The 14053-nt window shown below is 47.5% G+C and overlaps 1 protein-coding gene across 2 annotated transcripts in view; it reads right to left on the bottom strand.

Annotated features, from left to right (window-relative positions):
* Nucleotides 1-14053, bottom strand: part of MED12 (mediator complex subunit 12) — a 37169-nt gene that overhangs the window by 1387 nt on the left and 21729 nt on the right. Inside the window, exons 27-43 of one of the 2 annotated variants that reach the window (XM_065077692.1) lie at nucleotides 11013-11192; nucleotides 10765-10836; nucleotides 10310-10470; nucleotides 10057-10218; nucleotides 9860-9971; nucleotides 9542-9631; nucleotides 9004-9113; nucleotides 8390-8525; nucleotides 7956-8117; nucleotides 7049-7426; nucleotides 6572-6722; nucleotides 6165-6370; nucleotides 5619-5699; nucleotides 5160-5377; nucleotides 4248-4410; nucleotides 1350-1535; nucleotides 1103-1184 (exon numbers count right to left, since the gene is read on the bottom strand). In XM_065077692.1, the coding sequence (XP_064933764.1) occupies nucleotides 1103-1184; nucleotides 1350-1535; nucleotides 4248-4410; nucleotides 5160-5377; nucleotides 5619-5699; nucleotides 6165-6370; nucleotides 6572-6722; nucleotides 7049-7426; nucleotides 7956-8117; nucleotides 8390-8525; nucleotides 9004-9113; nucleotides 9542-9631; nucleotides 9860-9971; nucleotides 10057-10218; nucleotides 10310-10470; nucleotides 10765-10836; nucleotides 11013-11192 (2650 nt within the window). Of the gene's footprint in view, nucleotides 1-1102; nucleotides 1185-1349; nucleotides 1539-4247; nucleotides 4411-5159; nucleotides 5378-5618; nucleotides 5700-6164; nucleotides 6371-6571; nucleotides 6723-7048; nucleotides 7427-7955; nucleotides 8118-8389; nucleotides 8526-9003; nucleotides 9114-9541; nucleotides 9632-9859; nucleotides 9972-10056; nucleotides 10219-10309; nucleotides 10471-10764; nucleotides 10837-11012; nucleotides 11193-14053 lie in introns of both variants that reach the window. The other variant, XM_065077691.1, reaches the window with a different exon arrangement.

Below are 14053 nucleotides of genomic sequence, written 5' to 3'. Positions count from 1 at the left end.
TGGAAGCTACATGGTGACACATGGCTGCCTCGGACCCACGCACCTGTTCCATATAAAACAGCCCCGTTTGCTGTACAGACAAGATACAAAAATATGGCTATTTTGCTATATTCAGACTCTTATATGAGGTCTTCCTATGCTTGAATGTCCTGGTTGAATCCTTGCACAGACTCGTGGTTTGTGAATCAGGCTAGTGGCAAACTTAGCACATTAGAACTTCTGGTTTGGCAAGTTTTTTTTTTGGTTACAAGAACTAAGAATTTTCCATCAGGGAACAAGTATAACCAAAACTTCCAAGCCCATACTTCACATGTTATTACATCTAGTACAGTGTCACACTGAACGCACTGCAAAAAATACTGCGCAGTCCATTTTCTGGGCATTTTTATGGCAGAAAAGCCAGTGAGGTGACAGTAAAACAGCGGGCCATTCAGAAGGGAACAGCACAGACACTGGGTTCTCCTTTCTAGATCCCCCAGCCAGTAGTTCCATGGAGATTATAGGAACATAGTGCCAGGCTGAACACCAGTTGTGCCATGCCCGTCTGTGACAGCAGCCACAGAAGCCCACAGGACACCGCAAACACAGCAGGCGTGCAGCAACACTTCCCAGAGTACCCTCCCTGCCTCCAAGAAGCCTTGCCCTGATCGCAACACAAGCACAGCATCTCAGGGTCAGCCATCAAGTGCTTGGACTAGGTGCCCTTTAAGTGAGGTGCCCATCAAGTGAGTGTCCCAGGATTACAGCTTCCCTGTGTCCCTCTGAGGACATCTGCAGCAGAGGAAACACCTCTGAATGCTTTAAAGCTGCAGACTGGATCCTTTTTGGAAAGCTGCATGGCAGCTCCTAAAAAAGCTCAGCTCCCTCCTCCCTCTGCAGGCAGCAGAAGGAAGGCCTGGAAGGTTGCTCACAAGCTGGCAAACACTGCCTGCCCTGCTGCTGTGCCCCCTTGGGCCAGAAGCTCCAAATCCTGATGTCTCCTCCCTGCCAGCATCATTTATGGCCTCAGTCTGGCTTGGCCTTGCTTCTCTACACCAGGGTACCTGCAATAGAAAACGGGGGTGAGGAGACTAGGGACAGGATCAAGAACACTAAGGCTTACTGGAAAGCTGCTGTTGAAGCTGTCGAACCAGAGCAGCTGTTTGCTGCTGCTGTTGTGTCTGCTGAAGGCCCTGGCGCTGGAACTGCAAAGAGAGAAACGTTATTATAGCCACACCACCTGGCTGGCAAACTCGGCATTCACACAAGCCCTGGGAAGCACAGGGGAGGGAGAAGGAGGAGATGCAGGTGGAGCACCGTTCAGTTTGTGCTGGATTATCACATCCCTCTGCACCCAAGAGAACACTCACAATGGGCTGCTGGGGGGGAAGAGCCTGCATCCCCAGCCCCGGTGGCTGGCCCTGCGCCTGTGGCTGAGGCACTGTGGAGACCTGGGGCTGCTGCTGGGGCTGTGGCTGCGGCGGCTGCGGCGGCTGCGGCTGCTGCTGCTGTTGTTGCTGCTGCTGCTGCTGTTGCTGCTGTTGCTGCTGCTGTTGCTGCTGTGAAAAGAGAAGGGAACATCTGTGAACTGTCTGGGCAATGCACACAGCAACAGGGCACAGGAAGGGCTGGAGGAGGAATGATGTTCCATGCAATAACACACTCTACTACATTATTTTCCTTACAGGTATCAAAATCACCTGAATTTCACCAGGACCCTTCCCCAGGCTGAGAAATGGCAAGAAATACAGTGACAGTAAGAAAGTTTGTCTGCAAGATGAGGTACCAATAGATGGCAGGAGGAGAACTAGAAGTCTACTGGTCAGCTGGGGAATGACTGGGAGCAAACAAGATACAAGGATAGAAAACAACTAAGAGCTACCTCAAGAATTTGTCTGATTCATCTCTTGCCTCCTCATTAAGATCAGCAACACAAACTTCACTATTTGCCTGACCTGTTCTCAAAATGTTTCCACAGGTAGCAACAGAACTCCTAAAACCTCCCTACATCATCCACTCCAGGTCAGAGTCACTCAACTATTGGAGTTTTCCCTAATCTCTACCCTGAATCTCATACATTATGATTTAAGGTCATTTCTTGTCCTACAGCCAAAGGACAAGAACAGATATGGTTTTTTGGCTTTTTTTGAAGACAAAAAATTTGGAGACTTATCTCACCTCTTGTCTCTGCCTCTCTATCTCAACACCCAGCTATTTCAGCCTTTCCTTCTCAGTCACATTCCCCAGCTCTTTGACTGTCTTGCTGCCATTCTCTGCCAGTCACGCCAGCTGGTGTTGCACTTCAGTAAAAGGATGCAGATAAAACTGGGTGCAGTGCTCCAACCTAGACGTTGACAGAACTAGTCATGTTGAAAATATTCAGCGTGTTGAATCTGGAGTCAGAATATACCCACAAATATAATGTTTTTTTCATTTCTCCTAATTTTCAGACATTTCTCCCACGTGCCAATGTAGTTTTGAACTCTCTAGATCAACAGAAAAATTTCTAGCAGAAACAGAAAACTACTAACGGTGTTAGAAAACAAACAACATGGTGATGTTAGCTAGAGTTCCGATCACCGACTCAAAAGGGTAAGGTTCAAACCTTGAACAAACTCAGAAAACAGACAAAAGTACAATCAGGAGAAGGGTCAGAATCTTATGAGAGTAGGTTAGATAAACCTGACCTGTGGAAGCTGCAAGTGCTCCCTAAGAATACGTTGGGTTGACCAGAGAGAAAGAGCCAGTAAACAACAGGACATAGGGGACAACAGTAATTGGATACAAGACGCAGTCACAAACACGCTGAGGCTGAGATCAAGGATTCAACCCAAAGGGAATGAGTTTCTAGAACAGCCTCCAAACTTCCATCTCAAACCAGTTTGGCCACTTAGGTTCTTGAAATTGACAGTATGACCTGGGTACACAAGAAAGCAGAAGACTGACTAAAGGAGCCAGGATATCCCTCTCAATTTCATGTCCTACCTTCTTCGACAGCTGACTACAAACCCACACAAGACGAACCAAAAGGTCAACTCTCGTTTCCACAAGCCACTGCAACCCAACAGTCAACTGAAGCACCAGGAGTCTGTTCTGCATCAGGAACGCCTCTGCTAATGCAGCAGGAGTGACAGTAACAGGGGAGATTTGGGGCACTCCACTTTTTTTTAAAGCAACCAAGCAAGATCAGCTAAAAGCTGAAGGTACATAGGAAGTTACTGAGGTAGGAGAAGTGCTAGCAATTTGTCTAAGGCATGTTCTTTTTCTGAGTGATGGAGAATGCTAAAAGAAACCAAGTGAATAGTCAGGGGTTGCTTCTCATCAAAAGGACTAAAAGCTGCTGACCATGCTACAGACAGTCTCTTGTCCACTGCAAGACAGCAATTCTCAAATATCGCTGACTGCAGCTCTTTGCAGGAACCGCTGTCTTGCTCAGGTCCCTCAGAACACAAAGCCTCAGCACTCAGTGCCACAAAGTCTTCTCATATTCTACAGGTTTGCTAGGCCTTGTCATAAAGTATGCAATTCACCAATATATCCAAACTACTTCTGTTTTTCTGTGTCAATGTCCTTAACTCCAAAAATGTATTAATATTTGTATGTCATCTAAATATTTAATATTCATAAGACCATAATATAAATCCATAGAATACTCATATTTGTTGACGCACACCTGTGAACTTCTTCAAACTTAGAGAGCTGGGTCTATCAGCTTACTTTGGATCAGGTTTTCACAATCCGCTATGAAATGCGGAGTACATGGACTGATTCACACCAGATTTCCTGCCACTGGAAACTGCAACTGACACTTACTTTGATCTTCTGAAAATGCAGATATGTCCCTAAAAATGATCTTGTAAGGAACAAGTCTACCTGCTCTCATGTGGGCAGGGGGATTTTCATTTTGTTTCTAGTTTCTGCAGCACTTTTAAGACAGCCAACTTTCTGCACAATTGTCTGGGCTCAGCTGGAGCAGGAAGAGGTGGGCTGCAGGCCACAAGAAGAGTAAACAGACCTTTACTGATCCCAGCTTCCCTTTACCTCCTGCTGGGTGACTGGCAAAAGGCGGCACAGCAGCAGGTGCCTCCATCAGGAGCGGCCAGCTCTGAGGAAAAGAGCTGCCCAGCAAATTATTGCAGACAGCCCCCAACAGAGTTGACAACCTTCCTGGCAAAGAGGGGCAGAGCAGAGTGGTGCTGATACAGAGGTAAGCAGCACCGGGCACACCTCCTCCAGCTCCAGCAGTTGTCTTGTCAGCAACCACTCACCCTCAGCATTTGCTGCTGCTGTTGCTGCTGCTGCCTCAGGTACTGCTGCTGCTGCTGGTCAGGCAGTATCTGGCTGGGTCGAATTCCTGAGGGGACTCCTTGGGGACCCAAATGGTTCATCCCACTCATCATGGGGGCTTGCTGTATTGACTGGTGTGGAAACCTGCAAGAGAAAAAGACAAGCTCATGGAGTAAAAGACTCAAGGGCAGCCAGCTTCTTTAATCCAAGCACATTCAAGGCCAGGCTGGACAGGGCTCTGAGAAACCTGATCTGGTTGAAGATGTCCCAGCTCATTGCAGGACGGTTGGACTAGATGAGCTTTGAAGGTCTGTTCCAACCCTAACTATTCCATGATCCTATGAAACACAACTTCTGCCATCAACAAGACAGACAGCCTGATCAGCCCCTTGCAATCCATGCTGCTCCTCTACAGAAAGGTGAAGAACACCAGTGCCTCTCAAGGGTTTCATCCAACCTGTTTTTTCTAGAAGCTCTAAGTAACAGTCCTCAGCCCGCTGTTCTGTATGGTTTCCCTGCTGGATTTATGACTGCTCACAAGCAGTGGAAATCCCAGATCTAGCCCTCAGATGGTGATCTGGTGGTTAGATTTGAAACCAAAACCATGACTTTCCATGGCCATTTTTCTCATACTTCCCAATTCCTTCTTTCTCTGGCTGGTAACACCGTCTCCTGCCCACAATTAGCATCTTCAAACTTCATCCTGTCTCTCTCTTTCTTCCCAGGACTGAAAGCTGGATAAAGACATTCCCTTGAGGGTCTGAAGGACTTGGATGCTGTATAACATAGTACAGAGAACAGGCTTTTCACAGACTGCTATTAGGGTCGTCTGAGCAGAGTGGGGAAGCCCCTGATGAAATACAGCTTATTAACACCCTTAGGGTGGGAGGTACCTCTGTGTGTTGCCCAAGGTATGCCCGTAGCCGGGGGCCTGCTGGTGTACATAGCCGCTTGGTCTCTGCTGCATTTGTCTAACAGGATCCACCAGGGCAGGATTAGAGCTGGGGTGGGAATTCTGGTAGGGTTGGCCAGAGTAGGTAGGAGGTACCATTGTGCCTGACTGGGAGGGATGCTGCTGAAGGCCTATGTGGGAGACGTAAGGGGTATAACCCTGAAATGAAAGAAAAAACCTTCATCAGTCACGAAGTAAGGTACAAAAGAGAATCTGGAACACGGGACATCAGCCTCCTGCAAATACTGTCACAAGGCTGCTCAGCTCTGGGATTCAGGTTCACGCTGCCCAGTAAATGAGTGAGAAGAGCCAAGATAACTCAGGATTTAGCAGCAGAAATGAAGATGCTGCCCAGTGCTGGAGCCAGATTCCAATCTTATCTGCAGTCACTGCCACTCACCTGGGAGGGCTGCAGTGTTCCATAGGATGGGGTGGGAGCCATCTGGCGCACGGGCTGCTGTCCCATTATGCCTTGGCCCTGCTGGAAAGCAACAGAGAAACACTTTTCAACATCTCCAAAGGACAGGATGCTTCTCTCTTCCCAGCAGTTCCCACCAAACCAGACAAGCAGCTTCACTGCTAAACCCACAAGGCAGCTGCCCAGCACACAGATGATAACAACTTCTGCCTCACCCTGACTTGGGACAAATAGGCCACTAACATCCCCAACACCCACAGCCAAGATATGCCCCTCTCACTGCTCAACACCCACAGATGCCCCAGTGCACCTCAGCAACAGCCCCCACCAACTGCTGGCGACATGGGCCCACAAAGCAGTTAGCAAACACAGTGCTGCACCAGAAGAACAGATACAAGAGACAGCATCTTTCCAGGACAGAAACACAGACAAGATTGGAGAGTTCTGGCTAGAAGGGACAGCCCCAGCAAACAGCTTGGGCTTATGTAGTGTCGGTCCAACAAGAGGAAGAGCACAGCTCTGACTTACCAGCTTCGCCTGAAGCTGCTGCCTCAGTATCTGTCCCTGGGAGACGGGAGGCTGCTGTCTGTACACCGTTGGCTTGTAGGATGGGTCGATGCCCATCATGCTCCCCATCCCAGGAGGCAGCACACCGCTGTAGGGAGGACGACTCTGAACAAGTTTCCCCAGTGGCATGCGTACAGGTCTGTAGGATGTATCCAGGCGAGGGCCACCTGCAAGAGGAAGAGAAACAGGCTGATTAGTCACATGCTACTGCTGAGCCTTGTAGCTCCAGAATGACTGTTGATAACTGATAACACATGACAGGCAAAAGGGGAAAGTGTAGGCACCTGAATAGGACCACCTCACAGAAGCGATCCTTACAAGAGGTTCCCAAAGAGATGCCATATTCTCACTTCTCTTTGTGCACCTACCTGCTGGAAGAGGCTGGTTCTGGGCATAGAGACCCACTGGCGATTGCCCATATGCCAGCCTTGACATAGTGCTTCCCGGCTGGTGATGCAAGAGATCCGTAGGCATACCAACTCCATATGAAACCCCTCGGCTAGGGCCCAACACAAAATCCTACAAAGACAACAGGTAAGAAAGATCAATGTGTACTGGGAATTCATGAAAGTATGAAGACTATGATAGGGTTGCACAGTCCACAGCAGGAAGCCTGGGATGCTGAGCTGGGCAGCCTCCCTCCCTCCTATCAAGTATTAATAAAATGTTTGCCCTGCCCCAGGCTAGAGAACGCAGAATAGAGCTCCAGCACTCCCAGCTGAGAGGAAACACGTCCCACCTTCACCATTATACCACTCCCAGGTTCCTCAGGAAGACTCAAGGGAGTGCTTTGTGACTAGGAGGGGCAGACATCGGAAGTTTATAGCTGTTGGGTAGCAAATTACCTCAGTTTTGTTGGAAGATTGGTTGCGTTTCTTGGTTTTGCTCTGTTTCTTCTTGCGTTCTTCAGTAGCGGTGGCAGGATTGGAGCTTGTTTTATCAGCCTTTGCTGGTTCTGCAGCTTTCTTCTCTGTCTCTAAAGCCACGGGGGTAGGAGGCTCTTCCTCTTCAGGGGGCAGTGGCAACGGCTCCAGGTAGTAACTGCGGGGCTTGGGTTTCAAGTGTGTGTGGTACAAAAGAAGCCTCTGCTGCTCCTCAAATCTAGACACCTTGCGATCCACCCGGACTGTCCCAAACCATCCCCAGGAGAGGGGGGCTGAGTGCTTTAAGCCCTCAAACAGATCCCAAGGGGAAATCTTCTGCTTTGTAGAGACTTGCAAACCCTTTAAAGCAAAAGAGATAACAACATCCAAGTCCCTGTTGTTTCCCCTGTGAGGGTACAGACAACTTTGTACTTTCTTCAGGCTCATGTCCCAGTAGACAGTCTGAGCCCTTACTAGTGGTCCCTGCTCTTCCCTATGGGAAAATTGTAACTTCTAAAGGTCTTCATCAACAACTGCCTGTCTCCTTCATCCCATCTCTGCCAGTCTTCCGCACACTGGCACTGCCTGGTAACTCGCGAGACAGGGATCATGGGTTTCTCTTTATCCTTTATATAGCCATAAGTACAAAACAAACTTTATAAGTTCTCAGGCCATAAGAGCATATATTGTCAAGCATTAACATTCAGCTTTGCTGTTTTTAGACATGGTTATGTGCCAGCCTGTCTGTGTGCAGCCAGCTTCTTCAAGCTCAGCAGGCAACAAGGCACTGCATACAGATGCCTCCCAAGCTGTGTAGACTCAAGGCATCAGAGGACAAGGTGACATCTGCACTCCACAGCTATGATGCAGACAAAAAAGCTTCACTTACCTCCTTCTTGAAGATGGAGTCAAATCCAGCTATTTTATTGCCTTTGGTGTCAATGAGGGATCCCTGAGGTTCACAGGTGATGACATCTCGGGTCTGCTTGGGAAGCGGCAGTAGCTGTCGCACCTTCTCTAGGCTGTCAGATTGCCGGTCCCCCAGCTCTTTCTGCACAAGTGGAATAGAGAAGACTTGAAGATTCCCTCAGGAAAAATAATCCAAAGGCCACCTGTGCCTCTTCTGGTGTCAACCTCCACCCCTGCATTAACTTTCACCTTTGCATCCTTCAGCCCTACAGAACCATTGGGGCCACCCTCACTGCTTCATCTAAACAGCAACACCAGGGCAAGTACCATTCATGAGACACAGGTAAATCTGCATAGCTGGACAACCACAACACAGCACACACTCCTCCCCACACACGGCCTGGTATCCCTCACCCTGAGTTTCTTGACAAGATTCATGTATGCCCGCTTGTTCTCCTCCATGCTGCCCTGAGAAATGCTGGACATATCAGCAGCCAGGGTGCCGTTGATGAGAACACTCAGCATGTCCAACACGGTGGTGAAGAGCTCACTGTTGGTCAGAGCAGAAAGGTCAAAGTCACCTGAGAAGCAGATACAAAGCCTCTGCCACCACAGTAACAGCAAAGACTATTAGATGGCTGAGAATACTGCCTACAGTCACAAGTGCCAAGAGCTCTTCAGACTAACCTCCCACACTAATCCTCCTTTTGCTTATACACCACATGGTGTTCACATTTGAGTCAAGTGGAGTATCACGGATTAAGACTGGCCTCCTGTCTATCCATTCAGCTTCTCCAAGAAGCAGGTCCAGACTCAGCCCTCTCCTGCTTATCTCTCTGCACCTGAAAAACCAGGTTTGCACCTAGGACCTAGGTTGTAGGCTGCTATTCCTCCACAGTCTCTTTTGGCTGTCACAGTATTTCTGGCAGGTTGTCTAGAGAGACAGCTAGCTCACATGAGAAAAGAGGCCATGCTAACAACTGCCTCCCTCGGGAAGTGTATGGATCAGAAGTCAGCCAGAACGTTACTTGTTTGACTGCATGTCCACAGTGCCACTGCTGATGATGTCCAGGAGAAGCACAGCCCATTCAGTCGTCTGCTGTGTACTGCGCTGAACTGTGTCAAACATTCCCCCCACCTGGCAGAGAAAAGTAATTTAGTCACAAGGACACCATGAAGAAACACTGAAAGTGAGAAAGTAGACTAAACCAGAGCAACTCCTATGCTACAGCAACTCCTGCTGAGAGCTGAAGGAGACTGCAGTCAGCAGGATAAACCTCAGGTGCAAGCAGTAGCGGTGCGGACTGCAAAAGCACTGAAATGGGAAGGCACATCTCCAAAACAGAGACCAAGGCTGTGGATTTCATCTTGGCGAAACAGAGCAAGGGAGTTTTTCCATGCACCGTATCCCACTCAGAGCTCAGTACTAGAAGGAACTCAAGCGCCTCTCCTAGCTCCTTGCCTCAGGACATATATAGCCCCTCCAGTGTGTGTGTGCCAAAAAAAGGAAAAAAGGCAGGTAACTCTTCACCCCATATGGTTAAGCTCTTTTCTGCAACTGCTCACCAAATTCAGTCGTAGTTTCAGGGCCTCATGCATCAGCTGCTTGGCTTTGCAGTCATCTTGGTACTGATCTTCCCGCCAATTTGTAACAATCTAAGAAATTTAGAAGATAAGACAGACCTCACAACCTGTATGCAGAAGTTTATAGAGGGCAGATTGTACTGCCCACTCTCCAGTGACTCAGACATAGTCAAGCACCCTATACCTATGCTCTGTTGAGCACAGAATCAGACAGACAACATCACTGAGGACATGCCCAATAGCCTGTTTGCTGGAGGAGCGAGGTCTTGAGCAAAGTGAAGGCAGAAGCAAGACACCTACCTGCTGGACTTGACTGTACAGAGAGGTGAGGAGGCCTTCCCGCTGCTCATCCTGTCCTTTCAAGCATGTCAATACCAGTGACAGAAATGGCTGCTGGCTCAGCAGAGACATGCTGCAGAGAGAACAGAAATGGAGCAACACTGCGGGGCTGGAGCATCAGCACGGCCACCATCACCTGCCCTTTTCCCAGGACTCACCTTTTCTGCTTCTGGCGGTCCCGCTCTTTGCGGGATGATGACCCCAGATGTTGTCCTTTCTCCAGTTCTTCTCCAGCAGCTTTCAGCACATGGCCCTGCACTGATGTTGGAAGCTTGGCAATCAGAGGGGCCACCAGCCACACTCCTGATCTCTCCAGAGAGCTGTGACAACACAGGAGAGAAGAGCAGTTTGCAAACCAACCTGTGATTCAGATTTGTCTACAGAGCAGCTGCATGCAAGCACTACACCTACCTGAGGATGGGTTTGGATTTGTTGCTGGCAGGTGTAGCACTTGCTGAGCTACTGATGTTGTTGACTCCGTTGCCAGCAGAGCTAGCAGAGCTGGTCTCTGCTGACTGCTGGAATACCTCAATGGTGGCCTTGGCTATATTTTCTAACAAGGAGTTCATCTCCTGGAGAAAAGGAAGAAAAGGTAAGTCATTCTCTGAGAGCACCCACTGACAGGCCTGCACATTTCAACACAACTCAGTACAAACCCAGTTTGCCAACTTCCCCACAGCTGCTGCTCTTCAGGTCTCAGTCTCATTGCATCCTTCTCATGCTTGGCTTTCACAGACCCAACTCCCTCTTCGTTTACTTTCTCTCTGTTCCCACTTCTGCCAGGTCACCTTCCCACCACCGCACAAGCAACCACTTCCACACTGGCACCACATGCCCCCGTACAGTCCCTCTGAGCAGAAACTCACGTTATTTGCCGTTTGCTTAATCATGAGCTGCAGCTCCAGTGAGGACTGCCTCATGGTCCACTGGTCCAGATTCTGCAACACATGCACACATATTTCATATGAGTCCTTATCTCAATTCAATTAACGTCAACCCACACCCACAGCTCCCATCATAACAGCGGCCTCAGAGTGCTGCATTCTGGACAACCCTGCTTTAATGCTACGTTAGGCAATTACTAGGACACTCAGAGTCTGACAGGAGCCTGCACCTGTAAGATGCGTTTAATCCTCTGCCGTTGAGGATTTTCTCCTTCTTCGTTGTCCAGCAGCCGATGTGGATAACAAATCAGCTGCATCAGCCTCTGGGCCTGTGTGCTGCTCAGGACAGGGTCCTGCAAGTCATTGCTGTCTTCGCAGAGGGACTTCAGACACCGCTCACCTACCCACTCCTGCAAGACCAAGGCAGAGTCAGCACAGTCAAACTGGTGTCTGATTCTAAACCAGTGCCCCTGCTTTCAATCTCAGAGAGATGCAGGGAACACATCAAACTCATAAAAACCTTATTAGTACACAGTTATGCCTGATAATCATTTCTCTTCATGAACTGTACTATCCTGATTCAGCAGGCATCAGGCAATCACAACAGAGGAAACATCAACTTTGACAAGTCAGCAGTGGCAAAACACAGTAGCTGCTGTTTCTTCTAATAAAATATTGGTACGATTTAACAGTTCACAGTCACTGCCATGCCCAGGTTCCATCAACACTACAGTTTGGGCTCAAAAGATCAGAAGGGATTGCTTAAAATTATTTGGTCTGTTTCCCTCACAACAAAACCTTGGAGCTATCCTAAATTACATAATTCAGGGCTGCAGCTAAGGCTAAACTAGATCATGTCTTAAGGAAAAGCACACCCCTTAATTCTCAAATAGTGATGAAAAAGACACTGCCATCCTTAGAAAAAAAACAATGACTTTACTTCTCAAAGCCTTGAAGGTGAAACAACTGACTGGACACAAGCCACAAATTATGAGAAGAAGGTAGACAGAAAACTGTTATTGTGAGCCTCTCAATTTCAGTTGGTGGTCCCCAAATGTATGATAATAATGAAGGCAGCAGTTTCCAAAACAAACATGAGGTAGGCACTTCTTCACACAATTTACAGTTAAACTGCAGCATTCATTACAGCCAGATTTTTTCATGTCGAAAACCAATTAGGCTAATTCATTAAATTACAGTCTATAGAGGACTGCTATATAAGCACTTCTGCAGATGCAGAGCAAGCCTGGTCAGAGAATTCTTCCACTAAGAAGTGACAACTAGAGGAGAAGAGATGAGGATCCAGTTTGTGAAGCAGAGGTGCTGGTGCTAAGCCTAGAGAGCTGGGAACAGCCCCTCTCAGCAGCAGACAGATCTCTAAACACAAAGTAGAGCATAAAGATCAGAAAGGCTAAATCTCTGTTTTGAAACCACAGCCTAGATCTCCAGCTTCATCTCAGATGAAGTTTCTACTTTGCCAACTCATGTGATCTGGTGATTTCTCGAATGCCTATTGAATTTCTCCCCTTCAGTGGTGCTACAACCATAACCTCTTGAAACTTCCTCGAACAGCTAACATGCACATCCTTGGGAAGACCCTTTTTATCACCTGCTCAGCTTCCTACAAGAATTCAGACTTCATATCTCATGAACTTTATTAGTATAATTGCACAAATAAGTATGACATCAACTACCACCTTCAGGCTTGAGGGACTTCTAGCCTCTGTGTGCAACATTTCTTTACAAAACAGCCACTTCTGCAGGCTTTGTACAACTGAAACAGAGCTCCTCATCTGCCACTTCACAGGAGAGCACCGAGGACACGTTTTCCAAGCACTAAGGAAAACTCCACCATCCCAATCCCCATGTTCAGGTTAGCACCTTAGATTCAAACCTCCCTCTTGGTTCCCATTGTGGTTTATCACAGCTCTATGAAATTAAACTTTTCAAAGACCAGTCACAATCACATTTATTACTTTAAACAGACTAAAGGGCATAACAGCAATTATGTCATAATCATTTGCACCTAAGAAACCTTTAACTTGATTCTATAATCTGCTTCTTTTCCCACACCCTCATGATGAAGTCTATTTAAAAATACACACCTAAATATGAGATGCAACATTTTTTTGAGTTTGAGAGATCACAACCTATAGTTTAAAGGCATTCCACAGACATTTCAGAATTGATAGTGTGAGCTCTGCAGTGTCCACCACTTACAGTGGAGGTGCTAATATAAAACACATCATTTTACCAGCCCTTTAGAGCTGCAGGAACCCTGCAAGAGCTTTGGCACAATTTGGTGGTATTCACTGGTGTCTACTGGAATGCTCACTCCTACACTACCAGTGCTGCCAACAACTGGTATGAGTAGTGATACCTGACCCTGCTACTCCCTCCTGTACAGACATACACATTCTACCCACTGTGAGTCCTTCCTACATAGAGTAGGACCAGGAAGGGAATATCTACTTCTGTCAATGCTGTAGTCAGGGTTCAGTAACACCAAGTATGTTGAATTTATGCTTGTAAATAGGTGGCTCTAATTCTTCTTTAGTAGGCTGGTAACGTTGCTATATAGCAAGCCAATTAATCAACAGCATCACAAAGCATGAGAACAAAACAGCACTAATGTGTTGTGTTTACACATTAGGAATACAGAATACAGGTTTCAAATTGTAACACTGCATCTTTCCTGCTAACAGAATAAATTTGCAACAAAGGCCAAGGACACCCTTCAACACCCATTTTCATACAGTAGTGGTAACAGCCACTCCACTCTGTGAATAAGTACCTTATTAGCCAGGTTTCAGTTCCTCAAATGTCAAATGTTCCACAAAGGAACAGAAATACTGACGCTGTAAGATTAGGCTACGCAAAAGATTTTTGTTGTTGCTCTTTTAATTAATAAAACAGGGGACTGCAAAGCCCAGGGTACATTAGAAGCCTAGCTGCAAGCAACACCTCAGCTGCATACTGAAAAGCACCATTTGTCACTTCAACAGGCCGTCTTTCTCATGGTTATCTTCCTTGCTCCCAGCACATATCTCAGCAAACCACTCCCAGAACTCACCTCCTGAGACATGAGCCCTGTGCTGTTGCCAAAGCAAAGGGGCTATGCAGTCCCTGCATACCGCAACACCTAATTCTTGTCAACTGTTTGCCAATATTTTGCTTATGGTGAGCAATCCTGAGCGCCATCACGTGGCAGAACCATGGCAGGTTCTTCACTGATCTTTCAAAAAAATACCTGCCAAACCCAACCTGCAGA

The sequence above is a fragment of the Columba livia genome, chromosome 12, assembly GCF_036013475.1.
Source record: "Columba livia isolate bColLiv1 breed racing homer chromosome 12, bColLiv1.pat.W.v2, whole genome shotgun sequence".
In the NCBI taxonomy this organism is placed as follows: Eukaryota; Metazoa; Chordata; class Aves; order Columbiformes; family Columbidae; genus Columba; species Columba livia.
Note: the sequence above shows the minus strand (reverse complement) of the source record. Positions and strands in the feature narration are given on the sequence as shown.